Source organism: Pogona vitticeps, chromosome 2 (genome assembly GCF_051106095.1).
Source record: "Pogona vitticeps strain Pit_001003342236 chromosome 2, PviZW2.1, whole genome shotgun sequence".
Lineage (NCBI taxonomy): Eukaryota > Metazoa > Chordata > Lepidosauria > Squamata > Agamidae > Pogona > Pogona vitticeps.
This window is the reverse complement of record NC_135784.1, coordinates 180,857,979-180,876,510: the sequence shown is the minus strand read 5'-3', so window position 1 is coordinate 180,876,510 and position 18,532 is coordinate 180,857,979. Positions and strand designations below refer to the sequence as shown.

General features: G+C 47.7%; 1 protein-coding gene across 1 annotated transcript; it reads right to left on the bottom strand.

The window, feature by feature from the left end:
- Positions 1 to 1,677: 1,677 nt before the first annotated feature.
- TUBB4A (tubulin beta 4A class IVa) lies at positions 1,678 to 18,526 on the bottom strand. The gene is made up of 4 exons (XM_020815373.3): positions 18,338 to 18,526; positions 7,986 to 8,094; positions 6,859 to 6,969; positions 1,678 to 3,374 (listed from the first exon to the last, which is right to left on the bottom strand). The coding sequence occupies exons 1-4, from the start codon at positions 18,392 to 18,394 to the stop codon at positions 2,317 to 2,319; spliced, it is 1,335 nt and encodes a 444-aa protein (XP_020671032.1). The 5' UTR covers positions 18,395 to 18,526; the 3' UTR covers positions 1,678 to 2,316.
- Between the last annotated feature and the right edge of the window lie 6 nt (positions 18,527 to 18,532).

The window sequence follows — 18,532 nt, the reverse complement described above, 5'->3', positions numbered from 1 at the left end:
TTACAGGGGCAAAAATGTCTTTTGTACATAAGCAGGGTTTGAAAGTAAGTTAGACTCGGCACTCTGTGCCACTACTTCAGTGCTGTGGTTCCACAGTCTTGCTGTACCAGATACACACAATCACACACACTGCCCTAGATATACTGTGATCAATGTGCCTCCCCCATCAGGCTCATGAATTGACAGCAATTAAGGGAGAGTGCTGAAGGGTACAGTTAAGGTAATTACCCAGTGGGAGTTGCATTACAGTTATTCAGACAGGAGAGAGAGTGAAAACAAGGAAGGAATATGATCCTGTTCTACTACCTGAACCTGTTTGCCCTTCCACACCCTGACAGATGCTTCCTTTTTTGTTTTTGTTGTGTGGGTTTTTTATTTTTTGCTGTTGGGGGACATTCCTTCTCCCACATGAACACCTGCAGAAAAAGGAACCATCAATTAGCTTTCAAATGACAAAACTAGGTCATGGAGCAATCAGTTCCCAAGAACAGTGTCACACAGAGGAGCCCATAGCAATTCCAGATTTTGATCAGCAGCCTGTACAGGAAAGTCAGTGTACAAAAGGGGCAAGCAAGCACACAGTGTTCATGGCCCCCCCCCCTCCATAGCTGGACCGACTGTTGATCCTGGAGCCCAGCTGGAAGCCGTGGGTTATGACTTTTCAGACAGAGAATTGAATGTGTTAAACAATAAAAATAAGTACATGTGATAAATAATAAATATATTCCACACATCATCGTATCTTCTGTGGCTGGCACCTTGCCCTTATTTTTATGCATCCAAAAGAGATCTATTTTGGAAACTGTACAATTGGCAATATAACATGCTATTTGACCTTAAAAGTATTAAGGTCTACTAAATGCCTGTAATTTGACATCAATGATCGAAGACTTTTCTCGCAAGAGTTCCTGGGAGGAAGGGGAGATCTATAGCCGAGCACTTCAAACCTCAAGCCTGAACTGAGGGCACAATTTTCAGTAGCATAACAGATTGCCATCTCTCTGCTGCTGCCTTCTTTCCTGGAAAAAGGCCATGTTCCACTGGTACCTGTCTTACAGAATTACAATCTAATGGGATGAATGAAGGGAGTGGGAAAGGCAACCTATGGATATTTTCCATTAGGTATCCCTAATATGCTTCGTAATAAGGAATCTTTGCCTGCACACTTCTGGAGGCTACACAAAAAAATTGCAACATCTTGTCGTTAAAATGCACATCCTTTAGAGAAGATCTGGAGAGGAACAGTGTTTAAAACATTTCTGAAAATGAATTCAATCATGTAGCATCACTGTCCCAGTCTTTAAACCCAACAAAGGCATTCTTACACAACCAAAACACCACAACTCAGGACATCAACTGTGCTCTTTGTTTTGGTTAAGGCAAGATCATTGCCTGTGGGGTTTTAATGCACTGGAAAATAAATTGCTGAGCACAGTATATACTATTTCAGCAAATGAGAAATCACCAGACTGGAACTGCTCTCTTCTGTAGTGAAGGGCCTCTTATTTAATAGGCATTATGATGCTTGAGGATTTCAGGTGAATTCACTAGGATGGGTGAGGGTGGAGGGAGGGGCCTGCTTCACTTCCACTGTCTGGCCACAATGATTTAGCCATACTTTAGCCACAAAGTTGGATTTGATAAGAAAAGATTTAAAAAAAACATCACTAGCCCATATCCTTATTCAGTAGTTTATTGTGGAGACATAGGACTGCTTTGACATAGCAAACACACTCAAAAGGGGAACTACATTTCACCCTAATGACCGAGCCCCATTCCCCCTCAAACCAACCCTGCCCCCCCACTTTTCCATTAAACCATTTCTTTAAGCCCAGCAGGGATGACAAAACCCCCAAAACAAATGCCAAGTTACGAGTTAGTGCATACTCATCCCCCAAAACAAAAACTCACATGACCACAAAACACCCAGGACAGACAGCACTGGAGGGAAGGTGCATCCGAGTGGGGATGGGGGGGGCAGGAGAGAAAGGGGGGCAAGGATACGGCGGGAGGGGAGGATGCAAAAGTATGTTGGTAACGCTTTTAGCTAGACATATTACCACTCGCTGCCATTCCTGAACACAGCTACGAATCCCACTACTCTCCCCAAGTCTGCCCCCCATTAAACCCGCATGCCTTGTTAAATGTATGCTGTTTCAGATGGGCAGGTGAATAAAGACTCAACCCAGTGCTGTTTCCCTCCTTTAGGGTGGCCAACAATGTTCAAGTCTATGCCAGCGCAGGCAATATGGTCCATGGGTTCAGAAGACTGGTGGGAATCAGAAGGAGTCAAGGGGAGGGAAAGAAAGTCGGCGTTCACGCCACTTCTTCCTCAGCCTCCTCTTCAAATTCCCCTTCTTCGGCTGTAGCATCCTGGTACTGCTGGTACTCGGAAACCAGGTCGTTCATGTTGCTCTCTGCCTCTGTGAACTCCATCTCATCCATGCCCTCGCCCGTGTACCAGTGGAGGAAGGCCTTGCGGCGGAACATAGCCGTGAACTGCTCAGAGATGCGCTTGAAGAGCTCTTGGATGGCCGTGCTGTTGCCGATGAATGTGGCGGCCATTTTGAGGCCACGAGGCGGGATGTCGCACACGGCTGTCTTCACGTTGTTGGGGATCCATTCCACAAAGTAGCTGCTGTTCTTGTTCTGTACGTTCAGCATCTGCTCATCCACCTCCTTCATGGACATCCTGCCTCGGAAAACGGCCGCCACGGTCAAGTAACGCCCGTGCCGGGGGTCGCAGGCCGCCATCATGTTCTTGGCATCAAACATCTGCTGTGTCAGCTCTGGCACCGTCAAGGCCCGGTATTGCTGGCTGCCACGGCTGGTCAGAGGGGCAAAGCCAGGCATGAAGAAGTGGAGGCGAGGGAAGGGGACCATGTTCACAGCCAGTTTGCGAAGGTCAGCGTTGAGCTGGCCAGGGAAGCGAAGGCAGGTCGTCACACCGCTCATGGTAGCGGAGACTAAGTGGTTGAGATCCCCGTAGGTAGGAGTTGTGAGCTTGAGGGTCCGGAAGCAGATGTCATAGAGGGCCTCATTGTCAATGCAGTAGGTCTCGTCTGTGTTCTCCACCAACTGGTGCACTGAGAGAGTGGCATTGTAAGGCTCCACCACGGTGTCCGAAACCTTGGGCGAGGGCACCACGCTGAAGGTGTTCATGATACGGTCTGGGTATTCCTCGCGGATCTTGCTGATCAGCAGGGTTCCCATCCCGGATCCGGTGCCCCCACCTAGTGAGTGGGTGAGCTGAAAGCCCTGGAGACAGTCACAACTCTCTGCTTCCTTCCTTACCACGTCAAGGACTGAGTCCACCAGCTCAGCTCCTTCTGTGTAGTGTCCTTTGGCCCAGTTGTTTCCAGCACCACTCTGTCCTGAAGAGCAAGGAAACAATTGGGGACAAGAGGAAGTGGTTAAAGATGTTTGGTTATCATTTTTTTTTACAACGTGTTTCCAATCAGTGTTCCCTTTCACAGACACTCTTTCACCAAAAAATGATTATCCCCTCCCTTCAATTTCTGGATTTGCCAAAAAGGGAACCAAATCCTCCCCCAGTGAGGAAACTGATTGGACTTCTATCCTAGAATCCAGCTTCCCAGTCTGTAAAGCAATTTTGGTCAGTCAAGCAAAAGAAACAGAAAATACAGTTTTGAAACAGAAATGGTTGGGGATCTAATTCACAGTAAAAAAAAAACACGTGTCAGCCAGACTGGCTATTTAGTCTAACAGAACCCCAAATTCACCTGGGACCAATGTTCCCTCTAACTTCCTGGAGTGCTGGACAGGGGACACGTAGCTGAGAGGAAACGTGGCCTGAGACTGCTCTTACAAGTTCCCTTCTAACCGAGACAGCCATCCTGTGGGACACAACGTTTTCTACAGAAGTGTAGTATCCCCTGAGGGGAAGGTGGGAACCAGTTCATGGCAGTGAAAAATGTCGCCATTCTTGGCTAGTGTTTTGCCACAGAAAGGCTGCAGGCCTAGAGATTTCCTCTAAGAGCGCAGACCACACAGGAGTCCTTCTGTGGCACCATTCAGAAGTTGCCAGGTGGTTTGCTAAATGAAGGCTCATGCTATCCACAGCCTTTTTTAGAACAAGGGTAGGCAAATGCAGTCTATGGGTCACATTTCCCCTTTTAAAATGGCCCAAGGAAGGTCAGAGCTGGGGTTTTCCACTCTAGGGCTGCAGTGTGTGTCTTCCAAGACTCCCTTGCAATGAAGGGAAAGAACAGGCACTTGGCACTTCCTATTTGCTTGGATTCCCCCCCCCCCCTTTTGAAAATGGTTGTCTGGACCTGGAAGGAGGCTGGGGGATTGAATCTGGCCTTCAAGTTCTCAGCCCTTGCACACTGCTGCTTCCTTGGCTGCATGGCATGTCTAACCAAAACCCCAAAAAAGGTTTCCCCTTTTTCATGGGAAACAAACCATTTCACATAACAATTTTTCACGTTAGCCAGAAGACAAAATCCTGTTAATGATACAGCTTGCTAGTTTGTTCTGGCAAAGCGTCAAGGAGTCCTGTGACGCCTATAAGGCTAGCAAGTTCTCTTTGGTGTACGGTTTCATAGACTGCAGGGCAACATTTTCAGATGCAGCTGCTCTGTTGCAGCTGCAAGTTCGGTCAATTTCAGGTTGTGCCCCTGGAAGCCTCAAAGGAAGATAGCACTGAATTGCACGTTTCACATTTTAAATGTTTCACATTTTAAATGTTTCACATTTTAAAAGTCACGTCTCTCAAGCACTGTGCACAGCTCACATCTTTCCTACAAGCATGCAAGACTATGTGCACGCTGTGAGCAGAAAATCAACTTTTGATACAAAAAAAATGGCTGTTTAAGCACATTAAGGTTCCTGGACCTTTAAAAAAACTGCATGTTGGCATCTGCAACAGGCCCCTCAGGGGGTGTTGCTTTGGTGCTCTGTGTAACTAATTGCTCCTTCCCATCTCCTGCCATTACCTTGCAAATCCTAATTACTCCTCACCAAGAGAAAGTCCTAAAAAGCCCTGGGCTACTTTCAGAAAAAGACAGTTCAGAACTAGGAACATAAAGCCACATAAAACCTTTGCGTAACAGCACTGCACCCACAGCACTTGTCTGCTTAATGTGTCCTCACTTCGTATTTACATCATCTGAACATGGTCCAAACAAGCGTTTCAAACCATCTGTCACAGAAGCAAGGACCTGCTGCTGCAAGGAAAGCCAGCTTTCTGCATGATGAAACACTGTGGCTATTCCTCAGCTTCCTACTTCCTAGATGGGCTCCATCTTGTTCCAACTCATCTCCTTCCTCCCACCTCTACAAATGAGGTCACCCTCCAAATTCTTCACAGGCACCCCCAGGGCTGGTAGCTTCCTGCTCCATACCTTCCTCCTCCCAGTCAGCACACCCATAATATGCATACGGGCCCATGCCTATACTTGTGGGATGCAAATTTGTAGCAAGAAACAGCTGAAAGTTGTTGCTGTCTTACTGCACTCTCTTCCTCCGGGCACTACAAAGATGATTTAATTAAGGCTTGCTTTTCCCCCCCAGAAATAATGCTGCATCAAGCAAATTATTTTCAAAATGTTGTACATAGCAAATAGCTTGGCTGGATAGCTCGGCAAACCAGATCACCTGGTTGGGGGGGCTTGATTCCCTACTGTTCTGTAAGAAAAAAAGCCAGCCTGTGTAATCTTGGGCAAGCTACAGTGCCCAAGAACATTCCCCAATAGGAAGGAAATGGTAAACCATGCATCTAGGAAACCCTGGGAAAGGTTGCCAATAAGTTGGAATCAGCTTGATGGGACAAAATTATGACTATACAGCAAATAAGAGGGAGCTTGCCATTTGCTATAAAGGCACCCAACACTACTGTTTTTCCTTCTCTTGTCCAACCTCAAGGCAAATTGCGCTTTGGAACCCAGGCACTGCAAAGTTCAAGTATTCAGTCGCCTTCCCCAGTCTGCCATTTCTTCAGGTGTACTCATCCTACTGTTTATGCTGAATGGGAATTGGGGGGGGGATCCATAATGTAACACTTCTGGAAGGTGCCAGTCTGGCAGAGGCTGGCACATCAGATTCTTAATAGCGGAAAGGACCTGAAGGTGCCCTGTCTAAAAGCTTCAGGGTGTGAGGGTCACCCTAGCTTCATAACAGTTTCTAGTTTCACACTGGTTAGGATAATTTGATTTGCAAATACATTGTGCAGTGGAGCAGCAGTGGCCCTGCCCTAAGCATCAGGGAAGAACCTGAATCCTAGTCATGTAACTAGAAGAATACGGCTTAAAAGAAAGGACAGTATAGCACACCACCTACTCTGGACTACGCTGAATCAATCCTTCGCAATTGCATCCTCCAGATGCTTTGGGCCAACACTTTCCTAGCTTTCCCCACTGGCTGAGGAGAGTTGTCGTCTAATACAATATAGAGGGAAGCAGCTTACCTACAACTGATAAAAGTTCGATTTCTGCCCTTTACTTATGGGACAAGTTATATATATATATACGCACACACATTCCTCTGCATTACTATTAACCTTTCAGACATCCTTGATGGCAGGTAAAACTGATGTGCTCGGACTGTGGAATCAGGCCTGAGACCAATGACTTTGGAATGCCACGGGTGAAGAGATGTTCAAACCCAGATTTTCCCAGGGCTTGTGTTCTATGCCTTATTGAAGTAAACAACCAAGTTACAGCAACATGGGCTCTTTTTTTTTTTTTTTTCATTTTGACTTGGACTTAAAAAACAGTGTCATGGTTAAAATTACACTAGGTTTGAAAGAGCTTAAATTGAGACAGGCTGACATGATACAAAACCATCTAGTCTTTTAATCTTGGCAGCCAGCAACACTCCTTCTGGACAATTTCTTACCGAAGACAAAATTATCGGGCCTGAATATCTGCCCAAACGGTCCAGACCTGACCGAATCCATGGTGCCAGGCTCCAGGTCAACCAAGACAGCTCTGGGCACATACTTGCCCCCTGTGAAGAGAAAAGGAAACCTTTCAGACTTAGTTAAGAATCAGCTTCATGGCAAACCCATCTTCCCAGACAAATCTGGCACTGAATGGGACAAGGGCATGCTGAGCATATTAGCTGGCTCAAAGACAGGAACCATTTCAAGTTTTGCCTCTCTTTATGGGCTGAGCTTACTGAGTTTTGGCAATAGAGCTGCATCCAGGACCTTTAGACCATCCCGCTTATTCCTTTGCAGAAAGATGATTAACTTGGAGATGCATCTGCAATGCCTGACTTGCTGTCATTGTCTCTCAAAAACCCCTAGGTTACAGGTGGAGAGACAATAGCTACTTTCTATGGGCTGTTACTTGCACAGCTCAATCCCATGCAAGAGACTTATTGGATGGAGGAATAAAACTGCTGGCTTTGAGAGCCAACCAATGACACTAGTTTTGCTGATTTTCACTGTCATCCTGCATCTCTCCCATCTTCCCCACCCTTGAGATCATTAAGGTCTACAACGAATGAACGAAAATGGTGAGGTCACGATCTAGGTCACAGGAAAGGTTTTTAAGTCTGAAATAACAAAAAGTTGTTTCTCGGAGTGGCAAATTTAAGTGATGTTGGAGAAGGAAATTTTTTTTCTTTACAAGGACAGAGATGAAAGCAAATGGCGTCAAATGTCCCCTGGTTGCCACTTGATCTCAAACTGAACATTGCTATGTACAGCGACGGCACATAGGTTTAGAGACAAACAACCCAGGATATTGTATTTGTAAAAAAATTAAGGTTGATATTTTTAGGGGGGAAAAAATTAAGTGGCAGATTCCATCCCTTATTGGCTGTACGCACCCTACTTATGCTGAGGAGCAGTTCAAAATCTCTTGAAATAAATGAGAGGGATATCTTGGGAACAAAAGCTGAGAAACGTGGGCAGAGAGTGGAGAGGACCAAAAGGAAAGCAGCCCACGAGACAGGACCTCAGGTTGCCCAGAATGAGGTGAGAGGGATGACTTTGGGACTAAGCACTGCAGACCCACCTGAGGCCTCATTGTAGTAAACATTGATCCTCTCCAACTGAAGGTCACTGTCTCCATGGTAGGTACCAGTGGGGTCTATGCCGTGTTCATCACTAATGACTTCCCAGAACTGTAAAAAGGAGAGAAACATACAAAAACATTAACACTAATTAAAGGCCCTCAAGCCAATTCTGACCTATGTCAACCCTTCCCCGTGTTTTCTAGGTCGAGAATACCCAGAAGTGGTTTGCCATTCTCTTCGTCAGGGGGCATCCTGGGACTGTGCAGCTTTCTCAAAGACACATAGGCTGGCTCTTCCCTCAAGAGGTACAATGGAGGAATTGAGCTGCCATACCTAAACCACTGAGCTACCCACCTAGTTCAGGCACCAAATATTAGGGGAGAGTCATATGAACTTCGGATCTTGTGACATGGGGAAACAAGCAGCTTCTAAGGTGCCGCTGCATTCTTACCTATGCCCCATTCATTTTAATTCAGTTCATGGAGGAACGTCCCAGTTGGTTGGGCTTTCATGGTAGCACAGAGGATACCATCTGGGTTTTCAGATATCAATGACTCCTTCCTGGTTTTTTAATCCCTGGAGCAAGCTAATATTGCAAGGAGATGAGCGCAGGGTCCTCCTACAGCTGCTGCACAGGAGAGGGGTGAACTCTGATATCTCTGTAGGGGGTGGGTAGGCCAGGTATCATCATAATCCCCACCACCACCACTTTAGATCAGTAATAGTCTGATGAAATGTATTGGGTTTGCTGCTAATTAGCTCAAGAGCCAGCAGGCTGCGGGGCATCGGTTGTTCTTCATTCAACACACTCTATCTGTTATTCTGACCTTTGAAGCAACTTGGGTAGAAATGGCATTCAATTTCATGGAAAGCAAAACCAGCCATGTAATTTAGTGGGGCAGCTGTGCACTCTACACTGTTCAAAGACACTCTGCGTTCAGAATAAGTTGTCCTTAGGGATGCCTATTGCAGAAAACAGTAAACAGCAGCATGGCAAACTGTCCTTTAGGTAGATGTTCAAAAAATTACCCCCTATGAACAGCTTCTAGAATTCCACAGCCATCCCAGCGTTCTAGGAGTTGTAACCCAAGAAAGCAACATTCCCAACCTCTGCCTTGAAGGAAAGTTGAGTTGCCATGACTCAACGTCATAGTGAGGGGCTGTACTGATAGTTCTGAAGGAAGCAAACTAGGGATACCGTTTAATTAACTAACAGCTCTGGTTCATTCCACCAGATCCCCAAAGGGAGAATGAGTTAATTTTCAACAGGAGGTGCAAACTGAAAAAGAACAGTGGTGAGCAATGTTAGAGCGATCTTTTCTCTTTTTTTAACCAACCCTGCTAAATTCAGCTCATGGGCTAGATGAAGCACTAGTATCCCACAATATAAGGCACCTACTTCTATGAGAGCCTTCCAATCCCCCACAAAGCATTCCAGAAATAATACAGTCCAAGTTTAAAGTAGGATCACAAGTCAGTGACAGAACATGTTTATCATGCAGAAGGCCCTGGTTCCATCTCTGATATCTATGGGGAAGATGACTGTCTGAAACTCCTTAAAGTCTGCTGCTTTTTAATAGAGGTGTGCAGATTTGTATTTTTGGAGTACAACCCGCAGAATTCCCCAGGGAGCATATACTGTAGCCCAAAAACACAAATCTGCCCACCTCTGCTTGTTAGCTTCAATGTTGTTGACCCAGTGATCTTTACTTTGGATAAGGGGGCTCCCCATATTCATCTGCTTCACATTCTTCCTTGAATGTTTCACTGACTGTTAACCAGAATGTTTCTGTATGCACATCCATACCCTTTGTCTGAAATAAAGACCTGAATATGGCAAGAAGTCATAGACAGCACTACCGTCATATACCGCTTGCATCTTTTGCATGAGGCATATACCTTCCCAAAGCAGCTCCCTGTACATGGTACTTCCCTTTGGAGTAATGCGACACCCTCTTTCATATTGTATTTCAGGCACACTACAGAAACCGCACCCAGGTTTTAAAACTCAGAAAACCACCCTACTTTGGAAACTCAGCAGATTGTCACACACAGTCATCTGAACTTACAGATCAAGTCACTAAGTACGTGTAGAGACACTGATATTTCCAGAAGGCCATTTACAGCAGTGGAACCCAATCTTGGGCCTCCAGATGTTCTTGGACTTCAACTCCCAGAAATCCTGGCCAGCAGAGATGGTGGTGAAGTCTTCTTGGAGTTGTAGCCCAAGAACATCTGGAGGCCCAAGATTGGGGACCACTGATTTACGGGGCTACCAAAAGCTCCAGAGTCTGTCAGATCAGCTGTGAGCCACAGAATCTCATGGAAAGGAACCCCAGTGTGTGTGATTCTGACAAGGGTTGGGGCAGGCTCTGTGCATGTCACCTGAGCTTGGAAAACTTAATCTGGAGACTACAACTCCCAGAATTCCCCAGCCAACATGGGTCCTTTTCTACAAATTAGTATTACTGTGAATAGAAGAAAACTGTTTTGTCCCCAACAGCTGGAACAATCTTAAATAAGTTTCCATTCAATATAGATCATGAATTTGAATAAATCTTGTGTATCACGACCACCACCCAGAATTGAGGCTTCAAGGAGCTTAGCTGAGCATGCAGAAAGATCAAAGCTGAGAATCGTGGACTTCACAACAGGATGGGCAAAGGGAAATGCGGCAAGGCACGCAGGTGGGGATTAGACTCCCCCTTCAATAGAGACTAAGGGGGAAGGGACTTTATGCCAATTTTCTGTCAAGCCAGGATTACTTTGTTAGTAATGTATCTGGCTACAATCAAAATACTGGCTTCAAATCAAGAATCCGAGTGTTCCCTAGCTTTTCCACAGTTTTTGCACCAGTGCTTTAGACTGGACCAATAAAGAGTCAAGGCTCTTTGATGATACTCTTTCAAGTAGGTTATTCGCAGCAAAGAGGTACTGAGGTGATTTCATTCCCTTGGGGATGCTACTGCACTAAGATTCCTTGATACAGCCTGCAGGGCAACTGACCAAGGGAGACTTAAAAAAACGTGACTAGAAAGCACAATGTGTCTCCGTGCCTCAATTTGATGGGATGATGATTTAGCAAAATCCACTTAGCTAACCTGCAGGGAGGAAAGATACCTGCCCATTGTTCTCGGAGCTGGGTAAGAAGACACTTTTATTATTTTTTTAAAAGAGCGAAATGGCTCCGTACTCATCTGTCGTGCTCAGATACTTGATCTCTATAACGTTAAACAGAGCTAAGTACAAAGACTTTCGTTCTATGGAAGGGGGGACTAAAGGCATACACAAGATGCAAAATGATCCATGGTGGTCCTTTGACCCTCATATGGCAGGTGCCACACAGAGCCACAGGATACACCCGATAACAAACAGCTCACAAGGCGGTGAGGGGAAGGGGCAAGCACCAGGCAGAAATGCACATTACATGTGGTGTTCCCCCAAGCAATGGGTTCTCTGAGCAGCTCTACCTGCCAGGGTCTCTGTTGGTCCTCCTCGATATCTCGGCAGCCTTCGATACCGTCGACCACGGTATCCTCCTGGGGAGGCTCTCCGAGTTGGGAATTGGTGGCTCGGCACTCGCCTGGCTCTGTTCCTTCTTGGGGGACCGTCTCCAGAGAGTGCAGCTTGGGGAGAGTGTCTCGGCCCTGTGGAGTCTCAATTGTGGGGTTCCACAGGGGTCGATCATCTCCCCAATGCTGTTTAACATCTACATGAGGCTGCTGGGTGGGGTCATCAGGGGGTGTGGAGCATTGTGTCATCAGTATGCGGATGACACCCAGCTCTACATCTCCTTTTTTCCAACTACAGGTGATGCTGTCCTGTCCCTCCAGTGCTGCCTGGGGGCTGTACTGCAATGGATGCAGGAAAATGGGCTGAGGCTGAACCCGGACAAGACGTAAGTTCTACACTTGGACCCAACGCTCACCATGGAAACACAGGTGGCGTCGGTAGTCCATACCGCCTTTTCCCATCTCTGGTGGATAACTGCGGCCCTACCTAGACACGGGGGCGCTCACTACCTTGGCACATGTGCTCGTAATCTCAAGATTAGACCACTGTAACACACTCTATGTGGGGCTGCCTTTGAGGCTGATGCAGAAACTTCAGGTGGTGCAGAATGCAGCGGCCAGACTCCTTACTGAAGTGAGAAAACACCAACGTATTTCTCCTGTTCTGGCCATGCTGCACTGGCTGCCCATTCGTTTCCGCATTGACTTCAAAGTTTTAATGCTTACTTATAAGGCCCTAAATGGTTTAGGACCTCGATACCTGGTGGAACGTCTATTCCCACCAAGATCTACCCGGATCACCCGCGCGAATCAGGAGGTGAGGTTGAGGAGCCTGACGCCGAGGGAGGCCTGGAGAGAAAAAACACGAAACCGGGCTTTCTTGGCGGTGGCTCCTCGTCTCTGGAATAACCTTCTACTGGAGATTCACAAGGCCCCCACACTGGGTACATTTAAAAGTCAACTAAAAACATGGATATACATCCAGGTCTTCCCTCCTGTCAGCACTTGACTCTTTTTTTTTTCTTTTTTGCTATTCATTATTATATATATTTTTGCACTGTTTCTGTTATTGATTATGTCAATGGCTTTTGTGTTATTTTAATGAATATATGTTTGTTGGAAGCCGCCCAGAGTGGTAGAATATATCAGATATAAAAAAAAAATATAAAAAAAATATATCAGATATAAAAAATAAAAAAATGGATAGATAGATATAGATAGATATAGATAGATGATAGATGATAGATGATAGATGATAGATGATAGATGATAGATAGATAGATAGATAGATAGATAGATAGATAGATAGATAGATAGATAGATAGATAGATAGATAGATAGATAGATAGATAGATAGATAGATAATAAAATAATCAAAGTGGCCAGAAGCTAATGGTAATGAGAGATGGATGCCCAACGGCCAGTCTATCCCCCCTCTACGCTTATCCATACATGTTGGCCAATGGCCTTGCTGGCTGGGGATGGTAGGAGTTGTAGTTCAACACACCTGTTCAGAACCCCACATCTACTAAGGCATTCCTGCCCCTGGGGCTGAAAAATCCAAGTGCTTCCATGTTAGTGATTAATACAAGCCCCACTGAAAGCACTGCTGACTCACTTCACTGGGATCCATGCAGAAGCTCCTTGCTAACAGGGCTTAAAGAAGTGCATCACTTGTCTGCTTGCCCATCTGCCCAAAGGTCTGCCCCTCGCATCACTTTATGGTTTGTCATCCCAAAACATGAACTGCCACAACTTCCCTGCAGCTCTCCTGGAACTTGGAAGAGGCCAGTAAAATGCAGCCCCTTCACTAATCCGCTAAATCAGTGGTTCCCCTGGTATCCTTCGACTACAACTCCCAGAAAGTCTGGGAACCACTGTACTAGAGCCATATTCTTTCAATATACAAGGTACATGTCTGGAACACGGGCCCTTTCTATTATGTGTTGAAAAACACAAAGATAGGTTTTAGCCATGGCTGGGGAGCTAGCTAGCAAGACCCCACCACCACCACCTCCATTTGATACATGAAGAACTGTGCATGTTTAGTCTTGAGAAAAGAATTCTAAGGGGAGACATGGTAGCACTTTTCAAATATAAAAGGTAGTCATACAGAGGAGGGGGTAGGATTTGTTCTTGATCATCCCAGAGTGCAGGACATGTAATAATGAGCTCAAGCTACAAAAAGCCAAATTTAGGCTAAATATCAGGAATAACTTCCTAACTGTTAAGAGGAGCAGTACGGCAACGGAACCAATTGCCCCAGGAGGTGGTGAGCACTTCAACGCTGTAGCCATTCAAGAGAAACTTAGACAACCATCTGGCAGATATCCTTTGATTTGTATTCCTGCATTGAGCAAGGGGTTGGACTCAACGGCCTTATAGGCCCCAACTCATTTATTCTATGACTCCTCCCTATTATGAAATAATCAAGGGTTGAGAAATCATCTGAAATAGACACACACATACAATACCTTTTATGAAATCAGCTGTATTGCTACTGACTGTAGTCCTATGCTACGGTTTCATAAGCAGCAAAAAGCTCTAACCATGTAAGTACAGCAGGCGTAAGATTAGAGACCTCTCAGAAAACCCACAAATAGAAAGGGCCCCCCCATCAGTTCTGATCCACCCCCACCCAGGTATGGCACTTTGCACAGCTGTTTCTCAATGCATTCTACAGCACACACGCACGCACACACACCGGACTCTAAAATGGAGTCTCCCTTTCTCAGCTTTTGCCTGCCTGATGCTGCTGCAGGAACAGGAGCAGCACCAGTGGCAGATTCTATTTATACTCCATGCATGTAAAACTAGAGGAGGGGAGGGGAAAGGAAAGAGGGAGAACTTGCTGAGAGAGAGAGAGAGAGAGAGAGAGCTGAAGGGTGGATGCAGCAGTCGCTGTATCTCTTCCACCGTCCCCACCCCATAGAGATACACCCTTCAGTGAAGGCAGCCAGGACAGTTGGGAGCGGCAAGCAATGCAGTCATAATGCTGTATATCCAGCGCAAGAGGAGGCTGGCAGCCTCGAAGCCTGACATCCCAGAGCAGGGAGCAAAGATGGCCTCCCTCAGCACTTGCCCAGCCAACTGTCAGGTCACTCCCCTGGCTGCAGGAAGAAGAAGGGGGGTAGGTTGCATGCAAGAAGGTGACACTGACCTATTCAAAGGCAAATCCTCCCCCTTCACCCACTCTATAGCCTTGCAGACTTAAGGATTGGCAGCCCTTCAGAGAACTGACCCTCCCCCTTTATTAGAAAGAAGCCTCTCACTTCCTTTCTCCTCACACTTCCCCCCCCCCCCAGCCCTAGTAGCTAGTTGTAGTAGGCCTCCAATCTCTCTCCAGATGTCAGTGCCTTAAAATGAACCCAAACCTTCCATTGCAGGCTTCGTCTAGCATCCTTTGCACCAGACCTAGGGGGACTCAGCTGGGGGGGGGATGGAGAAGGTGGATGGAGAATATTCCTTGCAAGGACTTTTCTGCCACACTAGCTTTCATGCCAGTGTACCTTTAATCCCCCCCCCCTGGTTTGTAGGGTGCAAGTGCTGTCTTTGTTCTGCAAGGATAGAGGTATGTGGGATGGTAAAGCCAGATCTGATTACCATCAAGGGTGAGGCCACTGTTTGGATCTGCCTAAATGCAAGGCAGAGAGCAACCAGCACCCTGACTCCTCAGGAAGCGCAGAAGGGTGGCCGGCAGTTGAGCGCACTAACACGAGAAAACCCTTCCATGGCTCTAAATGTCCTGAGTCTCAAGGTCAGGATGAATCCTCTGTCCCTAAAGAAGCATACCAGGTCTGCGTACAGGGGCGTTAACTCTTCTGCTCATCCAAGCATGCTGAGCAGATAAGTCTTTAAGCCTTCCCTGGGTTTTTATTAATGCCTTCAGATCCCCACCATGTTTAGCTGCAAAGTCAGACAGATGTGTAAGACAAGGCAGAAGGGAGGGCAGCAAAGCGGCCGGTTTTTATGCCAGAGAGCCACAACGGGCTGTAATCCCATGGGCACACTGCAGTAAAGACGGCTCCCAACCACATGCAGCAGTCGTGGTGGGCAGGGATATTGCTACCAGGAGCCGTGGCAGCTGTCTGGGAAAGTCTCAAAGAGTGGCAGCCCAGCGGGCAAGTCACTCCCTCTCCAGGAGGTTACAGGCTAGCAGCTGGGGTTATTCATAGATCAGATCCCTCTCTCCCCCCCCCAGAGGACTTACTTGCTCAGCTCTCAAACATGAGGGAAAGAGAGCTTGGCAGGGATGACTCAAGCCTGGGTCTCACCGAGGTGGGAAACCTGTATCTCCTCTCTACTACTTCAGAAGACAAGTGGTGGAGGGGTGGTTCCTCCCCAGAGAAAACAGGCAACTATCCAAAAAAATGGCTAAGCCAGAGACCTCCTTTGACTTCTAGTGTTTTTTTTTTTTTAGGGGGTGTTGCCAGTAGGAACTATTTCCTCTTCCCTTATCTCAGGAACTGCCCCCCAACCTCTAACGGTGTTGGACTTTAACTCCCAAAGGCTTCGGGGAACATAGTCAAGGGTAAAGGCTTATGGCAGTTGTAGTCCAAAACATCCAAAAGGTCCCCCCCCCCTTCCCTTTATTTATTTATTCTATTTATACCCCGCCTATCTGGTCATTGCAACCACTCTAGGCGGCTTTGCCTGTCCTGCAGTTCTGAGGTATTCTGATCCTCTCAAGGATAGGCCTTAAAAGCCACACTAGGAAGCCACCACCTTTTTCCCCCCCCCCAAAAAAAGGAGGGAAAAAGTCCTTCAGAGGAGTGTGGATGGGTGGGGGGGGGGGAGAGAGAGAGAGCCAGAGGGAGAAGATGTGAAAGGGGAATATGGCCTTCACCTAACAGCTGCTCTCAAGGAAGGACACGAGGGGCACTTTCTTGCACTGCCGTAAATCCAGCATCCCCACTCTGGATGGCAAGACCTGTTTTCGCCAGCAAGGGTGGAGCACGCCTGAAGGTCAAGACGGGAAGGCTTGCGCTACTACGTTCCTGACCTACTTCTTCTCCCTCAATGAGCAGCAGCCTCCCTTTCCTAGGGGCAGCCTTGCCTACTAGGCCCTGCCAGAAGCCTGCCAGTCAGTGGATACAAAGTAACACGAGGGAATAGGAGGCTTGCAAGAAAGAATCATATTCTCCGCAATAAGTAAAAGGCACAATGGTGACACTGCAAGACCCAGAACTACTTTCCATTGCCTCTAGAGCCGAAGGAGACCGTGAAGCTAAAGTTACATTTAAAAAAAAATTTTTTTTTAAATTACAGGTGCCTATTCAATTCCAGGAACGAACGCCTGGGCAGGCATAACCTAAGCAGTTACTTTCAAGGTGCTCCTTAAAATCCAGGAAGCACCAGCATCCCGGATTCTTTAGGGCAAGCCATTCTCAATGGGGTGGGGGCAGCATAGGGCACCTTTGAAGGGGAACACAGACTAAAAACAATTCTTCACATACCACCTTATAAAGTGGGTTACCTGATTTATACAATCTGGATTTGGCCTATATTTCTTTCATGTTGTGTTCATGGGTGTGACAAAAAAAAAGGGCTGAGAATAGAATGGCTGCTCTAGGATACAGCACAACCTTCCCGCTTACAGAGTGTAGCTCTTTGATGTGGAAAGGAGTAGAACGTCCCCACATCAAGACTGTTTTACACAAGCCCATTTTTCTACACCACATTCCACGCACTTCTCACAATCCTTGACCAGCACGGTCCCTTCTCCCACCTGTATGTATCTGAAATCTACCATAGCTTCCCCAGAAGCAAATGCATATGGAATTGCAGGAAGGTACATTCAGATTCCTGTTTACATCCACCCGGGGAAGGGGCTTGCAATCGTCGGTGAAAGAGTTCCCAGCCTCACCAAGCAGCATAAGCTTAAAGGCTTCATGGGAGGCGTGGGGTTGGGGGGGGGGGAAGAGGAAGGGTGTCTGGCTTTATAAAATGCCAGATCAGCACAACCTGTCATAACCCAGAATTACTGGTTCAGGCTTACTCTCCATCATGCCTTGAGACTGACTGGATCTGAACTAAAAACTCCGGAATAACCAGCAGAACCCAAGTGAAGAGTTGCGGGGTGCGAAGGGGGAAGAGGCCACGTGCTTCCGACTCCCTCGCCAGCACTGCAGCGCTGGGGAATCTGTTCTTCTTCGCCGGTGGAGGAACGGGCGAGGCGGTTACGATGGGAGGCGATCGCAGACGCCTTCCCACCTCCTACTGGGATTTCTTCACTAAGGGGAAGAGTGGAAGCCATGTTGGCGGCCGCATTGCAGAGAGATCCACCCAGTCCAGTCCAGCCGCCGCCGCCGCCGCCGCCACATAGGCAGCCCTCCCCCGGGCGGCAAGGGAGTTCAGGACTGACCCGTCAAGAAAATTCGGCTCTAGATCAGACACCAAATGCCGCTGCTGCCTCCGCCACCCTCCTTGCTCCGTCGCAAATTGCCCTCCTCTCAGCGTCCCTCGGTCTCTCGCGCCTCTTCTTCCCCCCTCCCACCCCGCGCTCCAGGCGCACCTTCAACCAAGCAGCCGTCCCACCGCGCCGGCATTTGGGGGGGGGGAGAAGGGAGGAGAATGAGAATTCCTTCGCCCCATTTACCAGGGTCGCCGCCATCATCCACCCACCCGCTCCTTCGCCCCCTCCCTTGTCCCATGGGGGGGGCAGCTCCAACCTTGGAGGCGAAAGAGCCCCCTCTCCTTCCCAGGGCTAAAAAGAGCCAAGATCTCTCTTCCGAGCGCGCCCCCCCCCCCACCCGGCGCCTCCGGGGCAGAATGAAGTCCCAGGCACCGAGCCATGCTCCTTCCTGCCGCTTCTCCTCCCTTCGTCCCTCCGCCCTAACCTTGGCCCCGATCTGGTTGCCACACTGGCCGGCCTGCAGGTGCACGATCTCTCTCATGGCTGCTCTCAGCTGCGCGCGGGCTCCGAGGTCGTCGTCTCGCGGTTCCTCCCTGGCTCTCTGCCTCCGGCCCGCTGCTCTAATGCGCCTTAAATGGGCCCGATTGGGGGAAGAGCAGGGAAGGGCTTGGCGGGGGGG

What these genes read in the sequence shown, in the direction of transcription:
- TUBB4A (XM_020815373.3), bottom strand. Translation starts at nt 18,394, where the DNA reads ATGAGAGAGATCGTGCACCTGCAGGCCGGCCAGTGTGGCAACCAGATC. An exon ending in GCAACCAGATCGGGGCCAAG is followed by an intron (nt 8,095 to 18,337) that starts GTTAGGGCGGAG and finishes TCCTTTTTACAG; the next exon opens with TTCTGGGAAGTCATTAGTGA. An exon ending in GCCCGATAATTTTGTCTTCG is followed by an intron (nt 3,375 to 6,858) that starts GTAAGAAATTGT and finishes CTTGCTCTTCAG; the next exon opens with GACAGAGTGGTGCTGGAAAC.